Source organism: Leishmania infantum, chromosome 26 (assembly GCF_000002875.2).
Source record: "Leishmania infantum JPCM5 genome chromosome 26".
Classification (NCBI taxonomy): Eukaryota; Euglenozoa; class Kinetoplastea; order Trypanosomatida; family Trypanosomatidae; genus Leishmania; species Leishmania infantum.
In genome coordinates this window covers 39062-63802 of record NC_009410.2, presented here as the reverse complement: position 1 = coordinate 63802, position 24741 = coordinate 39062, and the positions used below count along the sequence as shown (strand labels likewise).

The 24741-nt window shown below is 59.8% G+C and overlaps 10 protein-coding genes across 10 annotated transcripts; all 10 read left to right on the top strand.

Moving 5' to 3' along the window:
- Nucleotides 1-85: 85 nt before the first annotated feature.
- On the top strand, nucleotides 86-3469 carry LINJ_26_0240 (conserved hypothetical protein; the record flags this gene model as incomplete). Its single annotated transcript, XM_001470336.1, has 1 exon — nucleotides 86-3469. One exon carries the CDS (start codon nucleotides 86-88, stop codon nucleotides 3467-3469), a length of 3384 nt encoding a protein of 1127 aa, XP_001470373.1.
- Nucleotides 3470-4264: 795 nt separating this feature from the next.
- LINJ_26_0230 (conserved hypothetical protein) lies at nucleotides 4265-4813 on the top strand (the record flags this gene model as incomplete). The annotated part of the gene is made up of 1 exon (XM_001470335.1): nucleotides 4265-4813. One exon carries the CDS (start codon nucleotides 4265-4267, stop codon nucleotides 4811-4813), a length of 549 nt encoding a protein of 182 aa, XP_001470372.1.
- Nucleotides 4814-5903: 1090 nt separating this feature from the next.
- On the top strand, nucleotides 5904-7040 carry LINJ_26_0220 (hypothetical protein, unknown function; the record flags this gene model as incomplete). The annotated part of the gene is made up of 1 exon (XM_001470334.1): nucleotides 5904-7040. One exon carries the CDS (start codon nucleotides 5904-5906, stop codon nucleotides 7038-7040), a length of 1137 nt encoding a protein of 378 aa, XP_001470371.1.
- A 1515-nt stretch (nucleotides 7041-8555) lies between these two features.
- LINJ_26_0210 (conserved hypothetical protein) lies at nucleotides 8556-9500 on the top strand (the record flags this gene model as incomplete). The annotated part of the gene is made up of 1 exon (XM_001470333.1): nucleotides 8556-9500. The coding sequence occupies one exon, from the start codon at nucleotides 8556-8558 to the stop codon at nucleotides 9498-9500; it is 945 nt and encodes a 314-aa protein (XP_001470370.1).
- A 604-nt stretch (nucleotides 9501-10104) lies between these two features.
- SIR2RP1 (NAD-dependent SIR2) lies at nucleotides 10105-11226 on the top strand (the record flags this gene model as incomplete). The annotated part of the gene is made up of 1 exon (XM_001470332.1): nucleotides 10105-11226. The coding sequence occupies one exon, from the start codon at nucleotides 10105-10107 to the stop codon at nucleotides 11224-11226; it is 1122 nt and encodes a 373-aa protein (XP_001470369.1).
- A 1085-nt stretch (nucleotides 11227-12311) lies between these two features.
- On the top strand, nucleotides 12312-13532 carry LINJ_26_0190 (cell cycle regulation-like protein; the record flags this gene model as incomplete). Its single annotated transcript, XM_001470331.1, has 1 exon — nucleotides 12312-13532. The coding sequence occupies one exon, from the start codon at nucleotides 12312-12314 to the stop codon at nucleotides 13530-13532; it is 1221 nt and encodes a 406-aa protein (XP_001470368.1).
- A 1329-nt stretch (nucleotides 13533-14861) lies between these two features.
- Nucleotides 14862-15716, top strand: LINJ_26_0180 (conserved hypothetical protein; the record flags this gene model as incomplete). Its single annotated transcript, XM_001470330.1, has 1 exon — nucleotides 14862-15716. The coding sequence occupies one exon, from the start codon at nucleotides 14862-14864 to the stop codon at nucleotides 15714-15716; it is 855 nt and encodes a 284-aa protein (XP_001470367.1).
- Nucleotides 15717-16738: 1022 nt separating this feature from the next.
- LINJ_26_0170 (conserved hypothetical protein) lies at nucleotides 16739-17224 on the top strand (the record flags this gene model as incomplete). Its single annotated transcript, XM_001470329.1, has 1 exon — nucleotides 16739-17224. One exon carries the CDS (start codon nucleotides 16739-16741, stop codon nucleotides 17222-17224), a length of 486 nt encoding a protein of 161 aa, XP_001470366.1.
- A 1490-nt stretch (nucleotides 17225-18714) lies between these two features.
- Nucleotides 18715-19473, top strand: LINJ_26_0160 (putative 60S ribosomal protein L7; the record flags this gene model as incomplete). Its single annotated transcript, XM_003392563.1, has 1 exon — nucleotides 18715-19473. The coding sequence occupies one exon, from the start codon at nucleotides 18715-18717 to the stop codon at nucleotides 19471-19473; it is 759 nt and encodes a 252-aa protein (XP_003392611.1).
- A 911-nt stretch (nucleotides 19474-20384) lies between these two features.
- Nucleotides 20385-21200, top strand: LINJ_26_0150 (putative 60S ribosomal protein L7; the record flags this gene model as incomplete). Its single annotated transcript, XM_001470328.1, has 1 exon — nucleotides 20385-21200. The coding sequence occupies one exon, from the start codon at nucleotides 20385-20387 to the stop codon at nucleotides 21198-21200; it is 816 nt and encodes a 271-aa protein (XP_001470365.1).
- Between the last annotated feature and the right edge of the window lie 3541 nt (nucleotides 21201-24741).

Sequence of the window (24741 nt, the reverse complement as noted above, 5' to 3'; positions counted from 1 at the left end):
GCTCTTCTCTGCATTCTTTCGGTTCACCACCCTCTTACGTATTAGATAGGAGTCTCGTGGCTGATGGACAAGGTGCCACAGAGCGATGGACACAAGCTCCAGCGCGAGGTATGCTGATCAACTCTCTGTCGTCCACCTGAGCCACATTCACGAGGGTGTGCTCCAGCTGCGTGAGCACCTGCGGTCCGCTCTCCTCGACGACAGCCCACAGACGGAGATGATCGTGTACACCCGGCTCTACCAACTCTACCGAGACTTCTACCTGCCTTTCTTTGTTGCCAAGTTGCATATCCCATCCCAGTTGCCACCGGGCGCCGGCTCAGCGCCTTCGCTGGATGCGCGTCCAGCTGCTTCGGCTGAGGCGCGGTTTGTCATGACCACCTACACACAGGATGTGCTGGCCGCCTGTGTGTATCTGCTGGATCCGGCGTCGCTGCCTGCCACCTACATTGTAACCTCGACCCCGCCTGCGTGCGAAGAGGCACAAAACGAGGCCAATGCATCTAGCGTTTACATCAGCGCCGAGCAACGCCGATTTTGCGGACGCGTCTTTCTGTACATGTGCTGGGCCAGTGCAGCCCTTCCCTTGCACATTGTGCTGCAGGCGCTCTACCCTCTGCTCGATCCAGGGGTGTCGGGCGCGCCACGGGCAACGACCACAACTCTGTCAACAACTGCCGACCCTCCCCGGGAGCGACAGGGCCCGAGCCTGACTGAGAACCACATCGCCGCTGACTTGTTTTCGCAAGAACGTTTCGCCTGTCAAAAGCGGCTCCTCAGGGATACGTTGAACGGTCTCGTGCTTACGCGGGCTAACGGTGTGCGAGCGCTGCTTCGCGTGCTTCTGCTGAACGACAGGGTGACGACTGAGATGACCGGTGAGGCAGCGCAGTTGCTGGTGCAGCTGCTGACATCGCCGGTTTTCACGTTGTGGCAGCAGCAGCAGCCGCAGCAGCTGGGCGAGTCTCTTGGCTACCGCAGCCCCTTTTCGGCAGCGGGCGAGGAAGAATGCGCTGCGGAAGTTGTCGTGACACATGTGACGACGGCCTTGTCAGTCGAGGACCAAGTGCGGCTGCTCGCTCCGCAGCTGCTTGCGCTCCTCGAGGAGCACGCAGACGCCACCTTTGCTGTTTCGTCAGCATCGCGTACTGCGGCTCGGCCTCGTTTCCTGGCTCGCCTCGATGCAGCGCGTCTGCGACTGCCCGCCGAAACCCTAGAGCAGCGCCTGCATCTCGCCCTAACAATGCTACTCAATGCCCTGGTGCGGCTCCCACCCCGCGACAAACACGACTTTGCGCGCTCCTATCGGCAGCTCTTCTACACAAACAAGTTTGTGCTCTCGCCTGGATTTGGGTGCCTATCCCTGCGCAGCGACACCGATGTCGTGGAGGACGACGCCATCGCAGCGCTCCTTCGCCTGGGGTCGCTCATCAAAGGGGTATCGTCGGGCGCTGGAAGCGGGGTCATGGCGCACGTGCTTCCCGCTACTGCTGCCGGGCTTTTGAATATCTGTGCTGTGCTCGCTCGCAGCTGTGACGGCGACGGTAATGCGGCGCAGTTTGTCTCGCCTTCCTTGCCCGCGACACTGCGGAGCCTCTTTTCGGAGCTTCTATCAAGCCCGTCCCTCTACGACCTATGCGCACGCGCCTTGGTGAACGCGTGCGGCGAGGCACGTGCTCACTGCTACCTGCCAGGAAACGCTGCGCAGCCGCGTCTGCGCTACACAAGGGACGTTTGTGGGCGTGAGCGTCTAGTTACTGGCCTGCAGTGGTTGCTGCTGGATGTCGCTGCCACCACACCTGACTTCGTGCACACATGCGTGGATGTCATGGTGGAGGCATGCCACCTGGAGCTCTTTGCTGCCGGTGTGGAGAACCTGACTGTGTCGCCGGCGCCACGGCTGACGGAAACGAAATTGCTCGTCAGTGCACCAACAACGGAGAACGACACGTCCCCGCTGATTGCTCTGCTGGAACGCCTTTCATTGGAGGCAGCACCAGAGGCTCTCTTTGGTTCCCGTGGAGCGTCTCTCGCCTCCACGCTGGAGCTGCTGGGCTGCATGCTCGCGCTCTCGGGCGCGCTGCACCGGTGGGCTCTGGGGCTGGTGGAGCACCTTCTTGCAGCTTCCAGCGTCGAGGTGCACCTCGGCGGCGGCGACACTCGTGCGGAGCGGTGGCAAAATCTATCTCGCCTGCAACGGTGCAGCCGCAACATCCTCGCGTCTCTCACGCAGTTGAACACGCCCACGCCGCGTGGTGGGGCCTGGCATTCAGTCGTTTCCACTGATGGCGCGCAGTTGTCGCTCACCGCCCGCGTTCAGCAAGCGCTGGGCGCCTTTCTCGAGCGCATCGAGGAGCACCTGGCGTCTTGCGAGGCGGTGGAGCAGCTCTCGTACGACAAACAGCACAGACAGGGCGAAGCGATCACTGCAGTTCGCGCGGAGTGGGAGCAGCTGGCGGAGAAACTTCGGGCGGCGCTGGATAGCCGCGCCGCGATCGACGTTGCCGTTACTCTCGCGAAGCTTGCCCACGGCGTCGACGATGTGGTCTTTGAGGTGACCGATCCGCAGGCCCTGTACGACACCACCCAGTGCCTACTGCAACTCCTCGTGCGCGTGCTCTTCGAGGCAGACGATGTCGGCGCCGCGGTGCGCGCCGTTCACTGCGTAGCTTGGCTGGGAATGTACCGCTTCGACTCCAAGGACTCGACCTACATGGCGGACGTGATGTGGTCTGTGCTAGCGGAGGATCACCTGCCGCCATGGTTGTCGGCTTCAGCAGAGTACACTGTCGCCACGCAGGCGGCTGCCGCGTCGCGAATATGCCGCCTTCGCGTGCGTGTGCTCGACGTTCTCCTGTCGTGGACGGACTACGATGAGGACGACCGCACGCTGCGCAACCTCGACGACTCACTGCGGCGCAAGCATCACACATCCCTGTACGATGTTCTCGTCGCCCTCTGCCGCAGCACGCAAGACGCATTCGTACAGGTGGCTGCCCTGCATTTTATAGGCACCTACGCGCTGGCTATGCAGCCCCGCGTTCCCGTTTCCGCAATCTGCGACCTGTGCCGGGACGTGTTTCGACTATCACGGCACGAGATGGCGAAGGCGGCTTGCGCTGCGGCATTGGGCAAAATCGTCGCGTCGCTGTGCCACCCCTCCGACGCCACGCTGCTCGTGCTATCGGAGCTGGACATCAACAACCTCCAAGCGCTAGCGTCGGCCATGTCTTCATATCGCGGGCGGCCTCACGTAGAAGGCAACGCGAGCGTGACGGCGCCCGCGATGAGCGCCGCGGCGGAGACGGACCTGCATGATGAGGTGATTCGGCTACACGGCCGGGAAACGCTTGCGATCTTGCGAAGGACATCCCTCGGTTTTGGTGGTGCTCGAGCCGGTGCTGCTCCCGCTGCTGCGGATGACCTCCGTGTCTCGAGCCTGCGTGTGTCCGAGCTGCAACGCGCTTGAGCCAAGTGACGTATAAGAAACAACAGCAACCCAACGAAGTCATACCCCGCTTACCGTGTTTGCGGGTGAGAGGGGAGGGGGGGGTGCAGCGATGGCGGTGGGTGACGTGTGTGAACTATGCACACCCTCTCCGTGCATTTGGCCCGCCTACCCCCGTCCCCCTGCCTCTGCCCCTTTTCTTCCCAGCTTTCTCTCTCTGTAGGCGCGCCCGCCTCAGCGCACACGCATGTGTGCGTGTGTCTCTCCGAGTCACTACACCCTGCACGTGCCGCTTCAACGCAGCACGGCAACAACCGACATATCTGCCTGATGCATGTTCGTGTGATTACTGAATGCGCCCGACATCAGGACGGCCCCGACGGCCACCCCTCCCTCTTGTTGCCTGCCGTTTCTACTCTCCTCTTCCCGTCTGTCGTTCTGCGGCCTCTGCAGCTCTTTCCCGCCCTTTCTCTTCGCGCGTACTCCTCTCGTGGCCACCTCAACGCCGAGGGCTTAACGAGTACGTGTGCTTGTGCGCGCGCGCTTGTCTGCTGCGCTCATTCCGTTTCTTGAGTTGTTCGCGTTCCTGCCCCCCCCCCCTTCTCCCCCCCTGACAGCATCTCTCTCCCTGCCTGGGTATCGCCAAACACACGCACACGCGCGGCACCGATCGATCACATCACCGCCGCCGTTCCGCCGACTTCCTTCAGCCTCTGAGCCGCCTGCGCAGCCGTGGTCGGTTATGCTTTGGCGTGGTGCAGCGGACCGCATTACACGAACACACAACCTGAAAAGCGAACACATCTTTGGGCCAGCATGGCAGACCGCAATCCCACCAAGGAGAACACCTCCTCAGCCCCGCTGCACCCGCTCAAGGACAAATGGTTTGTCTTCTACATCCCGGCCTCGAAGGGCAACGAGTACGAGCATGAGACCAAGGAGCTCGGCTACGTCTCCACCATTGAGGAAGTGTACAGCACCATTAACACGCTGCCACCCATCACACTGCTGCCGAACGATGACAACCTCGTCTTCTCGCGTAACAAAATTGAGCCGCAGTTTGAGAGCTTCCCGGGTGGCATGCGCTTCTCCATCTTCTGCAAGACCAAGACGCAATGCCGCGAGGCACTGACGTACGTTGTCGCGGTCGTGCTTGGGGAGGCGATCAGTCGCGACGCCTGCAAAGGGGAGTGCCTGTGCGACATTGTGCGCATCGGCCACAAGGGCAGTGCCATGTACAAGGAGTCCGTGCGCATTGAGGTGTGGGCGCACCAAAGTCCGTACAACGCGGCGATGGAGAAGTACCTCGTGTCTACCCTCTCCACCATCCCCGGCATTACGGTGAGCGCTCGCCCGTTCAAGTAGGACGCGGGGCCCCGCAGATAAACATATGCGTATGTGTGTGGGCGTGCATGTGTGTATAGAGTCTCAGGCGTGGTGCCCTTCCTGCGTGGGTGGGGTGTACGTTGGTGCCATTCGGTAGTGGTGGAGAGGCCGTGTGGCGGCGCTGGAAAGGTCGATGCGCGGGAGGGGAAGAGAGCGAAAAGCTTCAGCAATGCATGTGGATACACGCCCCTCGCTCATTCTTCTCTCTCGATCGGTTTGTTGGTGCTGCTACATTGTCGTTGGTAATATTCAGGCAGGCCACCGCGAGACATGCGCGTGGTGCTCGACAGCAACAGGGCTGAAAAGGAGCGAACAGGGAAGCCGCGGCCAACGACAAAGGCAAACGCCGAGACACAGGCAAGTCGGCGGCGAAGTGTCCGACGCGGGCGTGGAAGAGGAGAGGGAGGGGGCGATCGAGAGTGCTGGAAGGATACTTGTGCGTGCGCGCCAGTGCAGTAGGAACGATGCGGGCAGAACCGGACGTGCGCATCTCCTTTTTCGGGCCTTCGCTTTCCTCCCTCCTCGTCCACACAGGCGTTTGCGGCTGTAACTGTGGACGCCAGTGCCAATCGCGGCATGCACACCGACCGCGTCTTTATTGCGGATGTGTCTTGGCACTACGTGCAACACCAGCAGCTAACTCAGACGACGTCTCAACTCAATCTTGCTCTTTACCGCATCACCATTTGCAATGCGCCGCGCGCACGCGTTGGGTTGCTGGTGCAACACCTCACAGGCACGCAACCACGGGGGCACTAAACCCCGATACGTCGGCACGACAACGCCTCTCCGCACTTAGCTGCCCGTCTACAGCTAATTGAACGCGCACACGCATACACATACACAAAGGAACGAGAGGCCCTGCTCGTCCTTGTGCGGGCGTGTTTTTGCGGGCCCACCCGTGCTCTCGCGTGCGCCACGCCACCGCCCCTTTCTGCCAAGACCGGACTTCAGCGAGACGGCACACCGTTACGTGCCGCACACCCGACCCATTAGGTCCATGCACCCATAGAAATGTCCCTATGCACATCCCCACACTTGGAGGAAGCACTCTGCAGCACCAGTGCGGATGGAGACCGAGGGCGTAGACAAGCTTCCTCTCACAGAGGCGTCGTTTCGGGCGCTGGAGGAGGCGTACGAGAGGCAGTGGTGCCAGACGCGGCTTCTGTGTGAAGCGCCAACGCCGTGCGCTGACGTTCATGTCGTCGCGGCAGCTTCCAGCGCTGCTAAGCACATGCGCCGCCTATGGGCGGATACAGCGCGACTCCATAGACGGTTTGTCGAGGTGAAGCAGCATCGCGACCTTAGTTTCACGCAGGAGGAGCGGGCGTCTCTGCGTCTGCTCGGCTTCCGCTCACCACCGCCGCCACCTGCCTCCAACGACGCGCTCACGCACACCACGTCGCCGGTACCATCGCCTGTGCACGCCTCTAATGAAACAACCGCTTCTGGACAAGCGACAGAGGTAGCTGCGTTACGCAAGGAATGCGCGAGACTCCGACACGAGGGTGCACAGCTGCTGTCAATTCTGGCATGCTATCAGCTCCGCGAGACGCATGCTCTTGGGTCGAACAACGATGCAAGGCTTCCCTCACCTTCACAGGGGACATCTACCTCCGCCTCCGATGCCTACGCGGAGCTCGCGGAGGTGCAGCGCCAATATAGATTGCTGCTCTCCCCAACAGCAGCGAAGTACAGTCTCACCCCGCCTGACGGCATTCAGCGGTCCGAGGACGTGGCCATTGCAGAACTGCTCGTCGAGTGCGGGTTTCCTCGTCATGTGAGCGTTGTTCGCCTTGGGTCAGACGGCCTCTTCGTGATCGATCGCCCGGTATGGATCACCTTTGCGTCTCCGCAGAGCGCCACGCTGATGGTGCGCGACCCCGAAGGGCTCGAGCGTGAATGCACGCTGGAGTCGTACCTCACAGCGGTGTATGCACCGCTCCTTCGCGCTTTTCACTGGCAAAAGCCTTCGACGGGTGTGCAGCTGGCTGGAGGGAGTGCAGCCCCGACCTGCTCAGCGGCACTGTCCTTCCCGGCGGTGCCTGTTACGCCTGCGCCACTTTCCGATGCGGTAAAACGGGAGAGATCGCCGTCGACTCGGCATTCCGTGCTGTCCCAGCTGACGTACGAGGAGCTTGTGGAGCTCAAGCACGCAACGCTGCGGCGCCTTGGCCGCACCAGTGAGCCTGCTTCGCAATCGTGAAGGCGCGAGCGGGGGAGGGAAGGAGGGCGGCGGCTTCAGCAGCGCCTGCCCAAAGAGTTGGGTCGACGCCTTACGCCCTGTCGACATCCTTTCTCTAACTCTCTGCCGCGCCCTCCCCCTCCGCTTCTGCGTGCTGGCGTGCAGCCGCGGAACACGCTGTAAAGTGCATTCTTCTTTTTGTATGTGTCTTCTTTTTAGTATTCTCGGATGATGGCGCACCACCACGAAGGCACAGGTGTGCGCACCGCCCGCGGAGGGCTCAATGAAAGAGAAGAGGGGTGGAGCGGGGGGCGGGGGTGAGACTTGGTGCGGGCGGGCGAGGTGATGCCGCGCTTGGCGTTTCTTTTCTCTGCTTTCTCAGTTGATGCCTCAGCGTTCAAGAAGAGAGTAGGCCGGTATCATGTGTGGAAGGGGCACCGGTGTTGGTGATTCGTACCTCTCTCTTGAATTAGCATCATTGCCCTCTGTGCTCCCGCCTGCGTGCGTGCCAACCATGACGCAGTCGCGCCACGCTGCCCACCTAGTGGCGTATGAGTGTGAGAGACAAGTTGTCACATGTGCCCCTCGTCGACCTCATCCTTTCTCTCTGTCTTCCTGCACGCACGTGTCGCGCTCCTCTTCTGTTACTTCTTGTTTCCTCTTGTGCTTGCAGTGCTGCGCGCCGGCGCCTCTCGTCTTCTCTCCATGTGTCGGCGTGTGCATGCGTGCGTACGACGTTGTTGGCGAGACACTGCCACTTCCAGTCGCAGGAAAGGAATCGCAACTCGAGGCAGCCTCTCCCTTGAGTGATTGACACGCACCTCTACCCACTGCCACACGCGCATTGGTGGCCACGTCACCCGTCTACGTCTGCTTCGCCTCCTCTGCCCTCCGCCGCGCCTCGCATGCAGGCGTTGCAATCCTGTGAAAGGCTGCGCCACCGCTGAGACCATTTCGTTTTTTCTTTTGTTTGTTTTACTGGTTTCCACTGGTGCGTGTGGTTGGTGCGCTGGAGAGACATGTATTTTAGTGCTGTCAAAGAGACCGCCGCACTTTCTCGGTCACTCCTCCCCACCGCTCGCTTCTGCATCGTTGGCTTCGGCGCTTAACGGGCCCTCCCCCCGGCTTCCCCCACCGCCTCAGAAACTGTCCATCTCCGCCTTTCATCTGACATGTTTCTTCTTCTTCACTTTTCGTCTTCTCTCCAGCTCGCGATAGATGGGTATCGCATCCAGACCACTCTCTGCCGCCTCGCACCAAACTCAGATAAGAGGGACTCAGAGACAGACAGATAAGGCGTGCGTGCGGCGCCCGTATTGGCGTGCTCACGCCCTCTCTCTTCTCTTTTCGCCTCGTTCGCTTGCCCGTTGTGGTGGCTTGCGGCCGCTCTCCTTCGCGGTCGTCACACCCCGCGGTTGCGCACCGCTCGAGCGTCTCGTCTGTGCCCCTCGTCACCTCCCGTGCTTCTCCCCTGCGCGCGCGCTCGCCCTATTTTGAGTGGTTCTTGTCTCTTTCACCTGCTGTTCTTGGCCGGCAATGTCCTCACCCAACACGATTGTGGCGTGGAGGGCGCCGGTGGCCGGCGGTGCCGTGGTGGACGTGCTGCAGAGCTCCTCCAACCTGCTGCAGTATCTCTCGACGGAGGAGAGCTCAAACGATGGCCGGCGGCTGCCGAGCTCCCATCGCAAGCTGCTCGTCTTCTTCCCCGGCAACCCAGGATTGGTGCAGTTTTACGAGCCGTTGTGCGCGTTCCTCGAGACGAACAAGTTCGACGTGCTCGTGATGGGCTACGCGGGCCACAGCCTCACCGAGCTCAATGAAGGCCGCGTCTTCTCGCTGGCGGATCAGGTGGACATCGCCGAAAGCTTTGTGGCCACCCTCATGAACAAGAACGCAGAGCGCAAGTACAATGGAAACATCTACGCTGCCGGGCACAGCGTCGGCGGCTTCGTGGCGCTGCAAATGGTGGCGCGGTACTCCACCATAAAGAAGTGCTTCGGGCTGTGCCCCGTCATGTCACACATGCGTGACTCGCCCAACGGGCGCCGTCTCTTCTATCTTAGCAGCACGCTCGCACAGTGGTGTCTTGCCATGCTTGCCGTGCTGCTGGAGCTGCTGCCGTACAAACTGCGGCTTCTCCTCATTACGACGTCGGAGCCATCGCTCTCTCTCGCCCTTGCTGAAACCCTTGCACACCACTTACACCGCTGGTGCCTGACGAACTCGCTGTATATGGCGATGACAGAATTTCGCATGCTCCTGCAACCCGACGCAGCCCTCCTGCGCTGTGTGCAGGAGCGCCTCATCCTCTACTACGTCAAGAAAGACGGCTGGGCGCCACTGTCGTTCGCTGAGGAAATCGGAGGTGTTTGCCCGCGGCTCGGCGCCTGCGTGATCGAGGAAGATGCAGGAGTGCCTCATGCATGGTGCCTCAACCACAGCGAGACGGTTGCGCGCAACGCCATTCTGAAGCACTGTTAACGGTGACACGTCGCGTTGCCGATTCCCAGGCATTGTAGGTACACGCGGTGATGCGCGAAAGACGCGGCTGTGCCACCACTGCGGCCGTCTCCGCCTCACTCTTGTGTCTCTGCCTCGGCCAAGCCGCTGCCGCTCGCTCATCCGCAGCGGGTCTCCCCTTTAAACAACGCCTCTGTATCCCATATGACATGCATATATATATATATATCCTCCTTCCGGGATTAATACAACACCAGCTCAGTGATCCATCTGCATTTTCTGTGAGCGGATGTGCTGCCGAGTGTTTGACTGGGAGACAGCGTTGTCGCTTCTCCTCGCATCCGCCTTTTCGTTTCGGCGACCCTCGACCTTGTCATTTTCCAGGCGCGGGCATGCCTTTTCGTCTCCTCCAGCACACCTCCTTTCCGGCACACCCTCTCTCTCTCTGCGTTCAACGTGCCATTTCTAAACCACGCAGCTTCCTCTGCGGTTGCGGAGTCACGCATCGTGCTCGGCGTTTGGAGGTGACGCGTCCTCTTCGCTCTCGTCTTTCTTGCCACGCGCTGCTAATCGCAATTTGCTCACCGGCGGCTCCTTTTAAGACTAACTTCACGCTAATTTGGAGATGACAGCGTCTCCGAGAGCGCCACATCAGGAGCATGTCCTCGGAGAGCCGACCTTGGAAGGGCTTGCGCACTACATCAGGGAGAAGAATGTGCGGCGCATTCTCGTGCTCGTCGGAGCAGGCGCCAGTGTAGCTGCCGGCATCCCAGACTTTCGCTCACCTGACACCGGGATCTACGCCAACCTCGGCAAGTACAACCTCGAAGACCCGACCGATGCCTTTTCACTGACCCTTCTGCGCGAGAAGCCAGAGATATTCTACTCTATCGCACGGGAGCTGAACTTGTGGCCTGGGCACTTTCAGCCCACCGCGGTACATCACTTCATCCGACTGTTGCAAGACGAGGGCCGTCTCCTGCGCTGCTGCACGCAGAACATTGACGGCCTGGAGAAGGCAGCGGGCGTGTCGCCGGAGCTCCTCGTCGAGGCGCATGGCTCTTTCGCTGCTGCCGCCTGCATTGAATGCCACACACCATTCAGCATTGAGCAGAACTACCTGGAGGCGATGAGCGGTACGGTCTCCCGCTGCTCTACATGCGGCGGCATTGTGAAGCCCAACGTCGTTTTCTTTGGTGAAAATTTGCCGGACGCGTTCTTCGACGCGCTGCACCACGACGCCCCGATCGCGGAGCTGGTCATCATCATCGGGACATCGATGCAGGTGCACCCGTTCGCGTTGCTGCCGTGCGTCGTGCCCAAGTCAGTCCCGCGCGTTGTCATGAACCGTGAGCGAGTTGGCGGCCTCCTCTTCCGCTTTCCTGATGACCCGCTCAACACCGTCCACGAGGATGCGGTTGCCAAGGAGGGACGCTCGTCCTCTTCGCAGAGTCGTTCCCCGTCCGCGTCGCCACGGCGCGAGGAGGGGGGAACAGAGGACAGCCCCTCGTCGCCAAACGAGGAGGTCGAAGAGGCGTCGACGTCCAGCTCGAGCGACGGCTACGGGCAGTACGGTGACTACCACGCCCACCCCGATGTCTGCCGGGATGTTCTCTTCCGCGGCGACTGCCAGGAGAACGTGGTGACGCTGGCGGAGTACCTGGGTCTGAGCGAGGCGCTGGCAAAGCGCATGCGCTTATCCGATGCAGCACCAGCTACTGCACAGAGGGCGCCGAATGAGACGTGAGCCTGAATCGCTGCCAACCTGGTAACTGAAGAGAGATCGGGAAGGTCGTAGACGGAGCAGCTGAGCGTGTCGAAGGCGGTCACACGCACCGCGCGTAGCCTCGCCTCGAATCATTTCAGCACTGTTGCTTTTACGCATGATGTGTGCCGGTGCACAAATAGGGAGCTCGGTGCTCTTGCGTACCCAGCCAACATTGCATCATGGCCGCCCCTCTCTCACTATTCCTACGCCCTCCGATCGCGAGATCGAGTAACGTACACAAACGGGGGGGGGAGGGGAGCGAATGTGGGAAGAGTCGGCACAGCCAAACACCTGCATCACCACACCGTGAACTAGTGCATCTCTGTCATCACGGAACTCACTCTTAAGCGTGCCGGGCAACGCGTACGAATCCACGGACACTCATGGCCTCTCTCTCCACCACAGGGACGTGCACGGCAGCGGTAGTCGCTGCCGTGTCGACGCCGGCGGTGCTCGATAGGGAGGCGCACGCCATCTCTGGAACCCGCGCGCGGACACCTTCTGGGCTCCGCTCCTCCCTTGCTCTGCGTCTCAGCGCGAGAGAAAGAGGCAGGATGGCTACCCTCCCCCGTCCTCCCTGCTACAGGGCCGTTGGCCAGCCGAAGTCGCTGCGTCGTGCCCAGCACGTCGGCAAAGTGCTCATGATTGCTTGGTGGGGGCTCTTGCGCTAAGATGCGGTTTCACTTCCCTCTCGGCCGACTACACCCTTCCCCGTTTCTTCGTGTGTCGCGTGCCTGTGTCTGATCACGTTCTGGTCTCCTTACTCGCCTCCTCTGTGGGCCGTGCGTGCTTATGCGACTGCAGAGGAGGAGGAAACGCTGAGTCGGCTAACTTTGCCCTGCCAGTCCCTCGCTCGCCCTCCCTTGGCCCCACGTGCGCTGCACATACGCGCTGATAGGCCGCCTCGCACTGTGTCGCGCCGGCATTCATCATCTCCATACGTCTCCGCTCCATGTGACCACCTTGCCAGCGACGGTTTCTCCTTGCTGACCGTCAGCGATCTCGAAGCGTGTGAGCCCGCACAAATCAAAAACCACGCATACCGCCAGCTGCAACGCACGCCAATGCGTCTCTTGGGCAAGGCTGCTCACCCGGATGGGTCGATGGAGGTGCGCGTCTCGGTCGGCACCGCAGAGGACTTGTGGCACCTGTACAACTTTATTCTCGTAGGCGATCTCGTTCTTACCAAGACACGCCGCAAGGTCCCGCGCGAGAACGCGCTTGGCACCCTCGCCGCAGAGATGAAGATGCTCAACCTTGAGGTGGAGGTGAAGCACATCGCCTTTACCCCGGACGAGCTGCGTATTCAAGGCGTGAACAAGAAAGAAAACAACTTTGTGAAGACGGGTGCTCATCACACCCTCACCATTCACGCGAGTCCGCCTCAGGAGGTGCGGATCACTAAGCGAGAGTGGGACTCCATCTGCGAGGATCGCCTCAAGGACGCGTGCGACGAGTCCGGCAAAGCAGACACGGCTGCCGTGCTGATGAGCTTCGGCGAGGCCCAAGTCATTCTCGTGACGCGCTCCTTCATGCACATCAAAGCCAAGGTCGAGGTCACCATCTCGAAGAAGCACAAGAGCGATGGCAAGGCGCGTGACAGGAGCATCGAGCGCTTCTTTAAGCAGTCCCTTGATGCCCTCGCCACACATGTTGACTTCGAGAAGACGAAGCTCGTTCTGCTGTGCTCCCCGGGCCACGTGCGGGAAGAGTTCCACGCGTACATCAAGGAAGTCACCCAGCGCGCAGACCACGGCCCTCTCCGTGAAGTGTATCTCAACCTCTCCAAGTTCCTTCTCGTAAGGGTCGCGTCGACGACGATCAGCGGGCTCAAGGAGGCTCTCAGCGACCCTGGTGTGGCGCAGCGCATGGAGTCGACCAAGTGCGTCGACGACATCCGCATGTGGGAGAAGTTCCAGGATACAATGAACAAGGACCCAGACAGGTGCGTTTACACCCCACAGTACGTCTACTACGCCGCGATGGCCGGTGCTGTTGGCGGCCTCATGATTAGCGACAACGTCTTTCGCTCCGAAAACCCGACCGAGCGGCGCTTTTTCTTGTCCCTCGTGAACTTCGTGCGTCAGAGTGGATCGTCCACTGTGAACGTCTTCTCCAGCAAGCACGTCACCGGCGAGCAGCTGACGCAGCTTGGCAGCGTAGCGGCGGTGCTGCGGTTTAGCTGCCCTGAGATTGATGACATGGAGGTGGTGCCAGAGTTTTTGGCCTCCAAGGAGGTGGAGGAGTTCATTCGGGCGAACGCGGCCGCCCGCGTGACGGTCTAGGCCGACTCGAGGCTGTAAGGGAGGGGGGCGACTGACACTTGCGCGGCACCTGCTTGCCAGCGCGTCGCCTCATCACCTACTTCCCCGTATTTGTGTCCCGATGCGGCGCAGAGACCCTCCACAGCGTACACGAGCGCCTTCCGCTTGCCCAGCTCACATTCTGATAATGTTGTACCTCCCCCCTCTACACGCCTGTAGCGACGCGCGCGCACACACCCACACAACCCATACTACTGCCTCTTCCATCGAAGCGCTTCGGCTGAGGGATTCTTGATTTCCCACTGCTCACCATCATCCGCTGTGACGGACAGCCCCCCTCTGTGGGCGGTATAAACAGGGTCCGGTGCTCGCACTCTCTGTCCGGGAGAAGCCAGTCGACCACCCAGCCCCTGCCCCTCTCCCTGCCGATGCCGAGCCCCTCCCCCTCCCCCCTGCTGGTGGTGTCAGGGGGAGGCACCCACCTAGGTAGGGATGCCAGAGCGATGTGTGGCTGCTGATGTCGGCGGTCGTGTCCTGGGGCGGCGTTGCGTCGGCGCGACCCGCGACCGTGGGCACGTCTGTGGCATCCATATGAGAATAGGCAAAGCATCAGGGTGACTCGAAGGTACCTCACCCCTACCCCCGACCCACACACGCCCCACACCGGTGTGGGGAGGCTGAGCCACCGCGAGGGGAGGGCGGGGAGGGATGCGCGAGGTGGCGACTGGGCATCACGTGAGCGGCTGCGAGGCGACCTGCGGGGGCCGAGGTGTGAGTGGGCAGAGTATGAGGCCGAGGCGGTGCTCCGATGATCGGGCCGGCGCGCTGGTGTAGCGCGCGTGTCTACGGCTGCATGGGCACCACACACGGGACGGGTCTGTGAGGCTCCACGGCCGTTCGAGTCGCGCCGTATAGGACTGAGTGGATGAGGTGGAGAAAAAACAAATGTGCATCTTGTTTCTTCGCGGCCTCTGGTAGATGTGCTGCACTCCGTGATAGGGACGCACAGATTCAGAGAGCCGGGGCATCCATGTTATTGTGCGGCGGTGACGGTGCGACGTACTCTTCTGTTGACTGCTTGGTGTCTGAGTTGTTGCCGTGGCTCATTTTCTGCCGGCTGATCTCGGACTTTCCGCGCCGCGCATCAAGTCAGTGCACTTTCGTTCTTCAACGCGAGTTGTCTGAGGCGAACGGCACGTCAGTGTCGCATCCAGCAGCTCTTTACGTACTCGACTCGTGTTTCTACTGATTTCTCCCCCTCTGCTACATGCGCGTCATCGCTTTAGTGGGCATAAGCTTCTGGCTGCCACCCTGGTGGCATGTTTCGCGCTTGCGCCATTTACCAAAAGAATGGAAAAGATTTTGAGACGATCAGGCGTGCGAATGACATCGTATGCTGCGTGGTCCATCACGGGTGCATCTCTTGGCACGCGTGTGCCGTGCAGCTCAACGGTTCGCCGCTCCCTTACGAGCTCTCTCGTGATCCTCGCCGGCGGGGCATTCTCCGGGTCATCTTTTGCTGCACGGGCAGTGCAGTGCCGCTGTATTGTCGTCGAAACGAACGAGACGCCGAACCCAGACTGCATGCGTTTCTTTTCCATGGACGTCTCGTTTCTCAAGCCAGAGTTCTCCATGGACATCCCCTCGCCTGCGCAGGCGTACAAGTCGCCGCTGGCTGAGGCCCTCTTTGGCGTGGCAGGGGTGCAGGCTGTCTTTCTGGCCGATGAGTACGTGACGGTGCGCAAGCATCCACAAGCCGACTGGGCCGCCTTGATTCCCATCATCAAGGAGGTGATCGTTGAGTTTGCAGAGAGCAAGGAAAACGTGCTCTCTGCGGCTGGTGAAGAGGAGCTGTTGGGGTACAACAACGACACTGAACCGGATGACGATGATGACGAGGTGGTGCTGGCCGTAAAGGAACTGCTGGCGACGCGCATCCGGCCGATGCTGCGCGCTGACGGTGGCAACGTTCGCTTCATCGACATGGATGAGGGCACCGTGTTCCTCCTTCTGGAAGGGTCGTGCAAGTCGTGTCCGTCGTCACACGTCACCCTCAAGAGCGGCATCGAGCGAATGCTGATGCATTGGATTCCGGAGGTGGTGGAGGCGCAAGAGGTGAGCGATGAGGTGGCCGTCGACATTTTGTCTGAGAAGCGGCTGCGCAAGCAGCTGAAGGAGAAGGGCGAGGTGGTGAAGGCGAAGTAACCGCCGAAGGGGTGCGAAGCACAGGCGAGCGAGGATAGTAGAGTGACCCCACTGACCGCCCAGCCACTGCGCCAAGGCTTCGGGCGGCTCGATGCCGCATGACGCGTTTGTGATGCTCGTCGAAGCTGCCTCTGGTATATTGTTGCGAGGGGGGGGGAGAGGACTGCGCTCCTCCTCGTGATCTGTCGGCGTCTATGTGCGTGCAAACCTGACGTCTCTTTTCGCTCAATCCTTTTCTGTGTTATTTGTCTCATCCGCTGAAGAATTTTCGACGAAGGCGAAGGGCAACACGGGTTGCGGGCGACCGCCGCGGCATGAGGAGCCGTGCGTGACCGGTCGCCTATCTTCCTCCGTCCGTCTCCTTCACGGGGCGATAATCGGCATCGTACCCTTGCAGGCGCAGCGCCCCCCTCCCCTTTCTCCTCCCCCCACACGCACAGAGACATATCGGCGCGCAGGCATGCAGGCGCAGTTGTGGGCGCGCAGGGACCTTTGAGGTTTACCTCATTATCGTTCAGTGGACAGGGAGGGGACTCCAACTCGTGTGCTCCTCTCTCAATGCATTGTGTGTGGACCCCGGCGTTCCAGTTCGTCCGTTGGAGCTGGAGTGATGTGCAGGGGAAGGAGCCGTGGATAGGGGCAGCAAATCAACTCTCACTGTCATTTCGCATGACTTGAACATCACAAATCGCGAGTACGTGAACGAGGCTTCATGCGCGCATCTGCTGTCTGCTGCCTGCACCGGTGCACGGCCTCTTACTCTCGGTTCTCTCCCTCTCTCTCTTCGCCCCTTCTCTCTCTGTGGCTAGCGCAGACGGTCCCTTTCAGCACTTTTCGGAGTGGATAACACGGACGCCATACAAACCTGGCGGCCAAGGGCACATTGGATGGCCCTTGGCGCTGGGCTAAGTTTTTCTCTGCTGTTGCCGGCGCCGCATCCTATCTGTCCATATTGCTGTGGTGTCCGTTGTACAGCAGGCGGAGTCACAACTGCACAGGTCTGCGTGAGGTAGTCTTAGGCCATGCGCCACTTTTTTCAGTGCATGTCGCAGGCGCTGCGCGAGCACGTGCTCGTACCATTGAGCCAGCTAACGTGGGCCGAGGTGCTGGTCGCTGTATCCGTCGGTGTTCTAGGTGGCATCTTTCCGGTACCCTTCGTGACGTCATTAATCACGCTTGTGATTGGGTATTACTTACGATGCACGGCGACAGAGCTCGTGCTTGCCTCTACTGTAAACTTCTTCTGCACGCCCCTCCAGTTTGCGCTGCTACCCTCGCTTGCGCGCCTTGCAGGGTTTCTTGCGCAAGCGGAGGTTGACGCCTTCACCGCGCACGCGCTCCACGAGTCCCTTAGGGTGGGCTATACCACCTTCCTGAGGTCTTGCGGCCGCATGATCTTCTACGCTACAGTGGGGTGGTTCTTCGTTGCCATTCCAATCGTCATGGTTCTCCGCTCTGTTCAGCGGTGCATTTTGCATCGCCACGTGCACAAAGGAATGGCCGAGTAACGCCGAATGCCGACTCAGTGTTGGTGCTGTACCTCCCGTCCACGTCCTCCTGTTCGCGTTCGCGTGAGTCGTTACATCTGTGACTGTCCTCCTTACTGCTGTGCCACTGCTGCTTCCCCGCGCTTGGCGGTGTTTTGAACGCAAGATGCACCGGTGTCTCCTCGCGCCCACCGCGTTGCTCTCATCTCGTCACCGTTCCTACCGCATTTTCTCGTTGCTGTGCTCCCCCCCCGCCGCCGCGGCAATATCCGATTGCGAGCGATGTCCGCCCTGTCCCTTTCCGCGCCCGCTGCCAGTACCATGCGGTTTCCTGAATGCGCTTAACACAAGTGCGCCTCACCTTCTCGGCGGAGAGGGGTGCACAGAGCTGAATCCCAGGCAGCCACACAGAGACAGACACAAGCGCGTTGATGTGTATCAACGTTGACTCTTCACGCCTGAGAGTCTTTCATTGCTTGGCGCACCATCCGCTCCTAAACGGAGTGCCATGCACGCCCAGTAGGCCCACCAAAGCGATCGCTGCAGAAACTGAGCGGTGCGCTGCTACGAATCCACTGCGCCTGCCAACGTTTCTGGAAACGTCACAGGAAATATATACTCTCATGCGCGTATGTGTCTGCGAGAGGGCCTGCTCCGCTCGCGATGACGGACAGCCCTCCCTCCTCTGTGGGCGGTATAAACAGGGTCCGGTGCTCGCACTCTCTGTCCGGGAGAAGCCAGTCGACCACCCAGCCCCTGCCCCTCTCCCTGCCGATGCCGAGCCCCTCCCCCCTCCCTGCTAGTGGTGTCAGGGGGAGGCACCCACCTAGGTAGGGATGCCAGAGCGATGTGTGGCTGCTGATGTCGGTGGTCGTGTCCTGGGGCGGCGTTGCGTCGGCGCGACCCGCGACCGTGGGCACGTCTGTGGCATCCATATGAGAATAGGCAAAGTATCAGGGTGACTCGAAGGTACCTCACCCCTACCCCCGACCCACACACGCCCCACACCGGTGTGGGGAGGCTGAGCCACCGCGAGGGGGGGCGGGGAGGGATGCGCGAGGTGGCGACTGGGCATCACGTGAGCGGCTGCGAGGCGACCTGCGGGGGCCGAGGTGTGAGTGGACAGAGTATGAGGCCGAGGCGGTGCTTCGATGATCGGGCCGGCGCGCTGGTGTACCGCGCGTGTGTCTACGGCTGCATGGGCACCACACACGGGACGGGTCTGTGGCAGGCCGCAGAGGGCCGGGAGGGTAGAGGGACGTTTGACTCCTGCTCTATTGCAGCATGCATATACGGAAGAAGGCGAAAACGAAACGACGACGAGTCCCAGCGGCTGCACGCTGCACTGGCGGCGTGCTGTGAACCGGAAGATCGTTGTGCCATGAAAGAAACACACAGTGCTTACCGTGCTTTCACTTTCTCTTTGCCTTTTCTCCCGCCTTTCCGGCCACGGCTTGCCCGAACTCACCGGCAACGCCACTCCACACGCCGTCTTCGAAAAACGTCTGACCATGACCACACACTCAGTTTACGGCAACGCATCCGACATGCCCGCTGTCCCTGCCCCTGAGTCCGCGATCAAGCGCGCTGCGTTCAAGCAGCAGCAGACGGAGAACTTCAAGAAGGCTGTGGTGGCCAGAAAGGCCGCCAAGGCTGCCCTGAAGAAGACCGCCTACTTGCGTGCCCGCAAATACTCCCGTGAGTACCGCGGTGCGGAGAAGAAGCTGGTGACGCTGCGCCGCCAGGCCGCCTCTCACGGTAACTACTACCTGGAGGCGAAACCGAAGGTCGCCGTGGTGACCCGCATCCGCGGTATCGCCAAGGTGAACCCGAAGCAGCGCAAGATCCTCCAGCTGCTGCGCCTGCGCCAGATCTTCAACACGGTGTTCGTGAAGATGAACAAGCCGATGGAGAATATGCTGCGTGCGGTGGAGCCCTACATCGCGTACGGCTACCCGTCCCTGGCCACCGTCCGTGCGATGGTGTACAAGCGCGGCTACCTGAAGATCAACGGCCAGCGCGTGAAGATCACGGACAACCAGATGATCAAGGACAAGTACAACAACGCGGACATCGTGTGCGCGGAGGATATGGTGAACCAGATCTACACCTGTGGCAAGCACTTCCGCACGGTGACGCACGGCATGTGGCCCTTCAAGCTGGCCCCTCCGGCCGGCGGCATGCGCCAGAAGCGCCGTCACTTCGTGGAAGGTGGCGACTATGGTAACCGCGACACCTTGATCAACCGCTTCCTCGCCCGCATGATCTGAGCAGCCGCACGTTCTCCTCTGCGCGCTGTGTGGAGGCCGCTAGTGCCCCGCTACTTGAGCTCGCTCTGTATGCCGTCTCGCTGGAAGTGTCGCGCGGCGTAGAAGCAGGTACGCTGTGCACGTGCATGGTTGCATGCGAGCCTGTGCGCAGCCGCTGTGGGTTTTGCGGTGCGCTGACGCCGCGTACGTGGATGGGCCGGCGCCTCTGTTGCCGTTCCGTGAACACTCATTTGCTTTTTTTTTCCCGCATGCCGGGGGTGCGCCCCGCTTGCTTCGTCGTTTGTCGTTCTTTGCAACAGAAAGCGAGCAGAGGAAGGAAGCAGGCGTGATGCAGTGCCAGAAATGGAGAAAGCTTCGTGGAAGCCGGAGAGGGTGGGTGGGTGGGTGGGGCAGAGACCGCAGTTGCGCGTGAGCCTACACGGTGGCAAACGTAGTTGGAGGAGGTTGGGCGGAAGTGCGTGTGACATGCATATCTGGCTATGTGCCTGAATGATGATCATGCCTCGTCCCCCAGCACATCCCCATGGCCCTCTCTCTGTGGCTCTGTCTCGCTCTATCTTCCCTCTCCTATATGCCTTCCGCACTCGGTGCGAGGTGAGGGCACGTGTGCGCCTCTCTCTGGGCCTGATTCAGGTGGGTGGAAAGGACATACTTTTTATCCTGAGGAGCCTGACGCCGGCATTTGCACGGAATTCAGTTCCTCCGCCTCCCCTGTGTTCTCTCAGCGCACGCGCTCACTGCCAGACGTCTGTGACGGTGGTGTGCAGGGTAACGGCCCATCTTTTTTGTGACGTCTAGAAAATGAGCAACGACTCTTGTGCTAGTGTCGCCTCCAGTCTCTTCGCTGTCTGCGTGAATACGATGCCACCACACGACCTACTTATTCTGTCTCTTCCCGTCTCTCCCACGACATGCGCGAACTCACCAGCAACGCCACTCCACACGCCGTCTTCGAAAAACGTCTGACCATGACCACACACTCAGTTTACGGCAACGCATCCGACATGCCCGCTGTCCCTGCCCCTGAGTCCGCGATCAAGCGCGCTGCGTTCAAGCAGCAGCAGACGGAGAACTTCAAGAAGGCTGTGGTGGCCAGAAAGGCCGCCAAGGCTGCCCTGAAGAAGACCGCCTACTTGCGTGCCCGCAAATACTCCCGTGAGTACCGCGGTGTGGAGAAGAAGCTGGTGACGCTGCGCCGCCAGGCCGCCTCTCACGGTAACTACTACCTGGAGGCGAAACCGAAGGTCGCCGTGGTGACCCGCATCCGCGGTATCGCCAAGGTGAACCCGAAGCAGCGCAAGATCCTCCAGCTGCTGCGCCTGCGCCAGATCTTCAACACGGTGTTCGTGAAGATGAACAAGCCGATGGAGAATATGCTGCGTGCGGTGGAGCCCTACATCGCGTACGGCTACCCGTCCCTGGCCACCGTCCGTGCGATGGTGTACAAGCGCGGCTACCTGAAGATCAACGGCCAGCGCGTGAAGATCACGGACAACCAGATGATCAAGGACAAGTACAACAACGCGGACATCGTGTGCGCGGAGGATATGGTGAACCAGATCTACACCTGTGGCAAGCACTTCCGCACGGTGACGCACGGCATGTGGCCCTTCAAGCTGGCCCCTCCGGCCGGCGGCATGCGCCAGAAGCGCCGTCACTTCGTGGAAGGTGGCGACTATGGTAACCGCGACACCTTGATCAACCGCTTCCTCGCCCGCATGATCTGAGCAGCCGCACGTTCTCCTCAGGTGAGCGCGCTCGACTGACGGATTGACGCTTCTGTGCCATCCTCCCTCGTTTTGCATTTCCTTCTTTTGTGTTTCTCATTTTGTCGTACATCGTCTTCATACAACGTTCTAATGCAGGATCGCAGTGACGTCTCCGCCTTTTTCCTCGGTGCCATCCGAGGGATATCAAACGCGCAGGTGCGTGTGTGCGTCTCTGTCTCTCTCTCTACGGCAGAGTCGAGGAGCTGTGATGGCTGCTGGATCGCGGAAGGGCTCGTTGCGCATGGAGCATCATTGGTGGCTTTTGCACATGCTGCTTCTCATGAGCAGAAGGCAGCAGCTATGCGTGTGTGTCGGCTCGATGTACACGGCGGCAAGGGCTTGAACCTCCCACCCCCTACACACACGCACAGACTCAGACGCCAAACTCTCTCTAATCCTTCGTCTCCGATTTTCTATGCGCTTCTACTGCATAATTCTCCCCGCGTCGGCCATGACAACCCCAATACATGGGGGTGTCTCTTCAGTGACTCCTCGTGCCTTTCTACTCATCGTCGAGCCCTTAGCCTGCTGCGCGCGTTCGATGTGGTATGATGCGCCTCTGCATGAGTCCATTTTTCGCACGTCTCTTTCTTTTCGACACACTTAGTACAGCGTCAAAGCCGGACAGGATGGAATACACACATCAGCAAGGAAACACGCTTGGCAACGAACAGGCACACAGACGCATCGTCGCTTTCATCTTTTGTTGCCGTTTTAATCATCTTGCGTCTTTTTCATGTTTCGCTGACCTCGCTGCTCTCTGGCGCTTGACGCGCACGCACGCCTCACCCCGACCCTCGTCTACGCACTGAAACCACCGACCTCAGGCGAACACTCCAACCTTCCTCTCTCCACTAACCCTCGCCCGTAGCCGCCACCATACTTCACAAGAGCGGCTCCGACGAATTTTCCAGCGCTCATTGCGTCTGTGTTCGCTCCTGAAGAGAAAGCAGCCCCTCTCCCCTCCCCTCCCGGGGTATAGAAGCTCGTTCAGTTTTGCATGTGTGGTGCAGTGCGTATACATGCAGCTGCGAGGCGCATAACACAGAGCGTAAACCTGTGTTCTTCGACCCTCACACCGGCATCCTGTCTTTTGTTGCCCTTCCCTCCCTTTCTTCTTTTGTCGCCCTTTCCCTCTTCGATAAAGTTGCCTCGTCTTTTCACATGTCACCTCCAATGCGTGAAGTGGGAACGACAGAAACAAGACGTTGCCGAAGGGGGCGGGAGAGGCGCGGAGGGGCGCAAGAGGACTTTTCACCTCTCTTCTGTTTTCTCCGCCCTCTTTTCGCGTTCGTGAACCACCGCATCCTGCGGCACCTCTTTGCGAGTGCTTCCGCACCTCTTACGCTTTTTGGTTCTGTTGCGCTTCACCATCTCTACGGGGCTGCACATCTTCGCCATCTCCCTTACCTCCACATTCCGTCGTCCTATAATCTGTACATGTTCATCTATATATATATATATATACCTTTTTGCTTTTCCTTTGCCCTCTACCATTTCGCCGATCGCTGCCCTCGCACTGTCTCTCTGTTTCTCCTCTGACTCTCGCGGACGCTGCCTTCTTTCCTCATCTCCCTCCCCCAAGATCACCGTTTCGCTCCCCTTTCCGTCTTCCCTCCTACCATGAAGTGGGCAACTGCGCTGTACTGAAGAATCAGATGGTCACGTTTAGCAGCGCGTTCCCTTTTACAGTGGTTGACGGGGAACTGTCGCCGCCGCTGCGGTTTTTTTTTTTTGCCCCCCCCCCCCTGTGGGCCTGCTTGGGTGTTTCGGTTGATCACTTTTTGTATTTGGGCCGCAAGTGGCGTATTCCCGTTATGGGCGTCGTCTCTATGCTCTGCCGGCGCGCTCCTCGCTTAAAGCGTCTGTGTGGGCGGAGGAACGAGCGGTGTGCGGGCGCCCGCCTCTTGTAGTTTCGTCTCCACTTCTTTCCTACGTGTGCATTCCTGTTTTCGCTGTGTGCATCCGCCGACACACCGACTCACCCATGCACCCCTCCCTCCCTCTGCTCACATCAGCTGTTTATCCTGTTTTTGCTGCCTTTTTCGGCTACCATTTTCGTCCACTTTGATGGGTTAGAGAAGTGCCGCGGCCTTATAAAAAATCAACAGCACTCTCTGTGTGTGTGCAACCATCGGCCTCCCCGCTCCTCTACAGCGCTGCCTCCCTCTTCCCCATCCGCTCTGCCTCCCATTTACGCACGAAGCATCTGTTGCGCTGCTCTTTTCTGTTGCCTCGCGTTCTTCAGACACTTCTCTTTTTTTTTTCTGTTAGCTTTTCGTCGTCGTTTGTCACTTGTCTTTCTCTCGTCAATGCCCCCCCTGCTTCTGGCCCTCTTTGCGTGTGTGTATGCCTAGGGCACAGGCTCTGTATGGGCTTCTCCATACTCCCGACTACGACCCACCCCTCACGCTGCGCTCGCCAGCGTCAGTGCCCCTACTCCTTTACGTGCCTCAACGGACAACATCGCCACAGCTCCCGCTACCTCCCTCGCTCTCTCTCTCATTCTGTGCAGTTCCTTTTTCGTTTTTTTTAATACTTGCAATGTGCCCGTCACGTGATATGGTCACCAGACGACCGGTCTTCGCGTCCCGTGAGCCACGGCGCGGAACGGGGGACTGGATGCTGGGTGAACGCGTAGTGCACTGAAGGGCATCACCTACGGGTAATAGCGGTTTCTTCCTCTCCGTATTCTTTGTGCGAGACTGAGCAGCGAATTTTCTAACCCCCCTGACGACTGGATTATGAGGGCAAACAAATTGGCATAATCCCCGCGTGAAGAGGTACGTGGCATGCGGTGAAAGCGATGGCTCTGCTGTACTGCTACTGTCTCCTCTCTGTCCACAAGACCGCAAGACTCGCTCTGCTTCCCTTCGCGAATTTTTTCTCTCTGTTTTTGCCCTCCCCACCATACCTCCGCCGCCTCGCGTAGGTGGCTAGCCTCTAACTGACCAATTAGTGAGTTTGACTCCCCAGAACACAAACAAGGACACCTACTACACCAAAGCCCTGGAGGATATCTCCGCGGACACCCACGAGAAATGGCATCACCCAAATGGGGGTGAAGGCTGTGGATGCCTTCCCTTGCCATGGGAAGCTGCCTCTCTTCCCGCAAACCCCTCGCTCACGCTTCTCTCGTTTCCCCTTTTGTCTCTCCATTTCAGCTGAAGAGTCTCTGAGGAAGAGCTCGTGTGCTTAGATTGTAATTCTTTTCTTTTTCTTGGGCTGCGACGTGTTCACGGCCTTGCTGCTTCCACCTCTCTCCACAACAGCTGCTGCCGCTTGGGCTTCTTTCCATCCGCTGTCCTCTCCCCCGAAAACGGAGTTTTGGGCACGGGCACAAGAGCTCACACATCACACGCAGGCACGCATACACAGAAAGCGGGAGTACATGCAAAACAAAACAAAACCCACGCAAACATATATAACCGTATACAGAAGAAAAAGATATATACTTTGGAAGTCACAGAGCGAATATACCGCGCAGCACGGACAAATC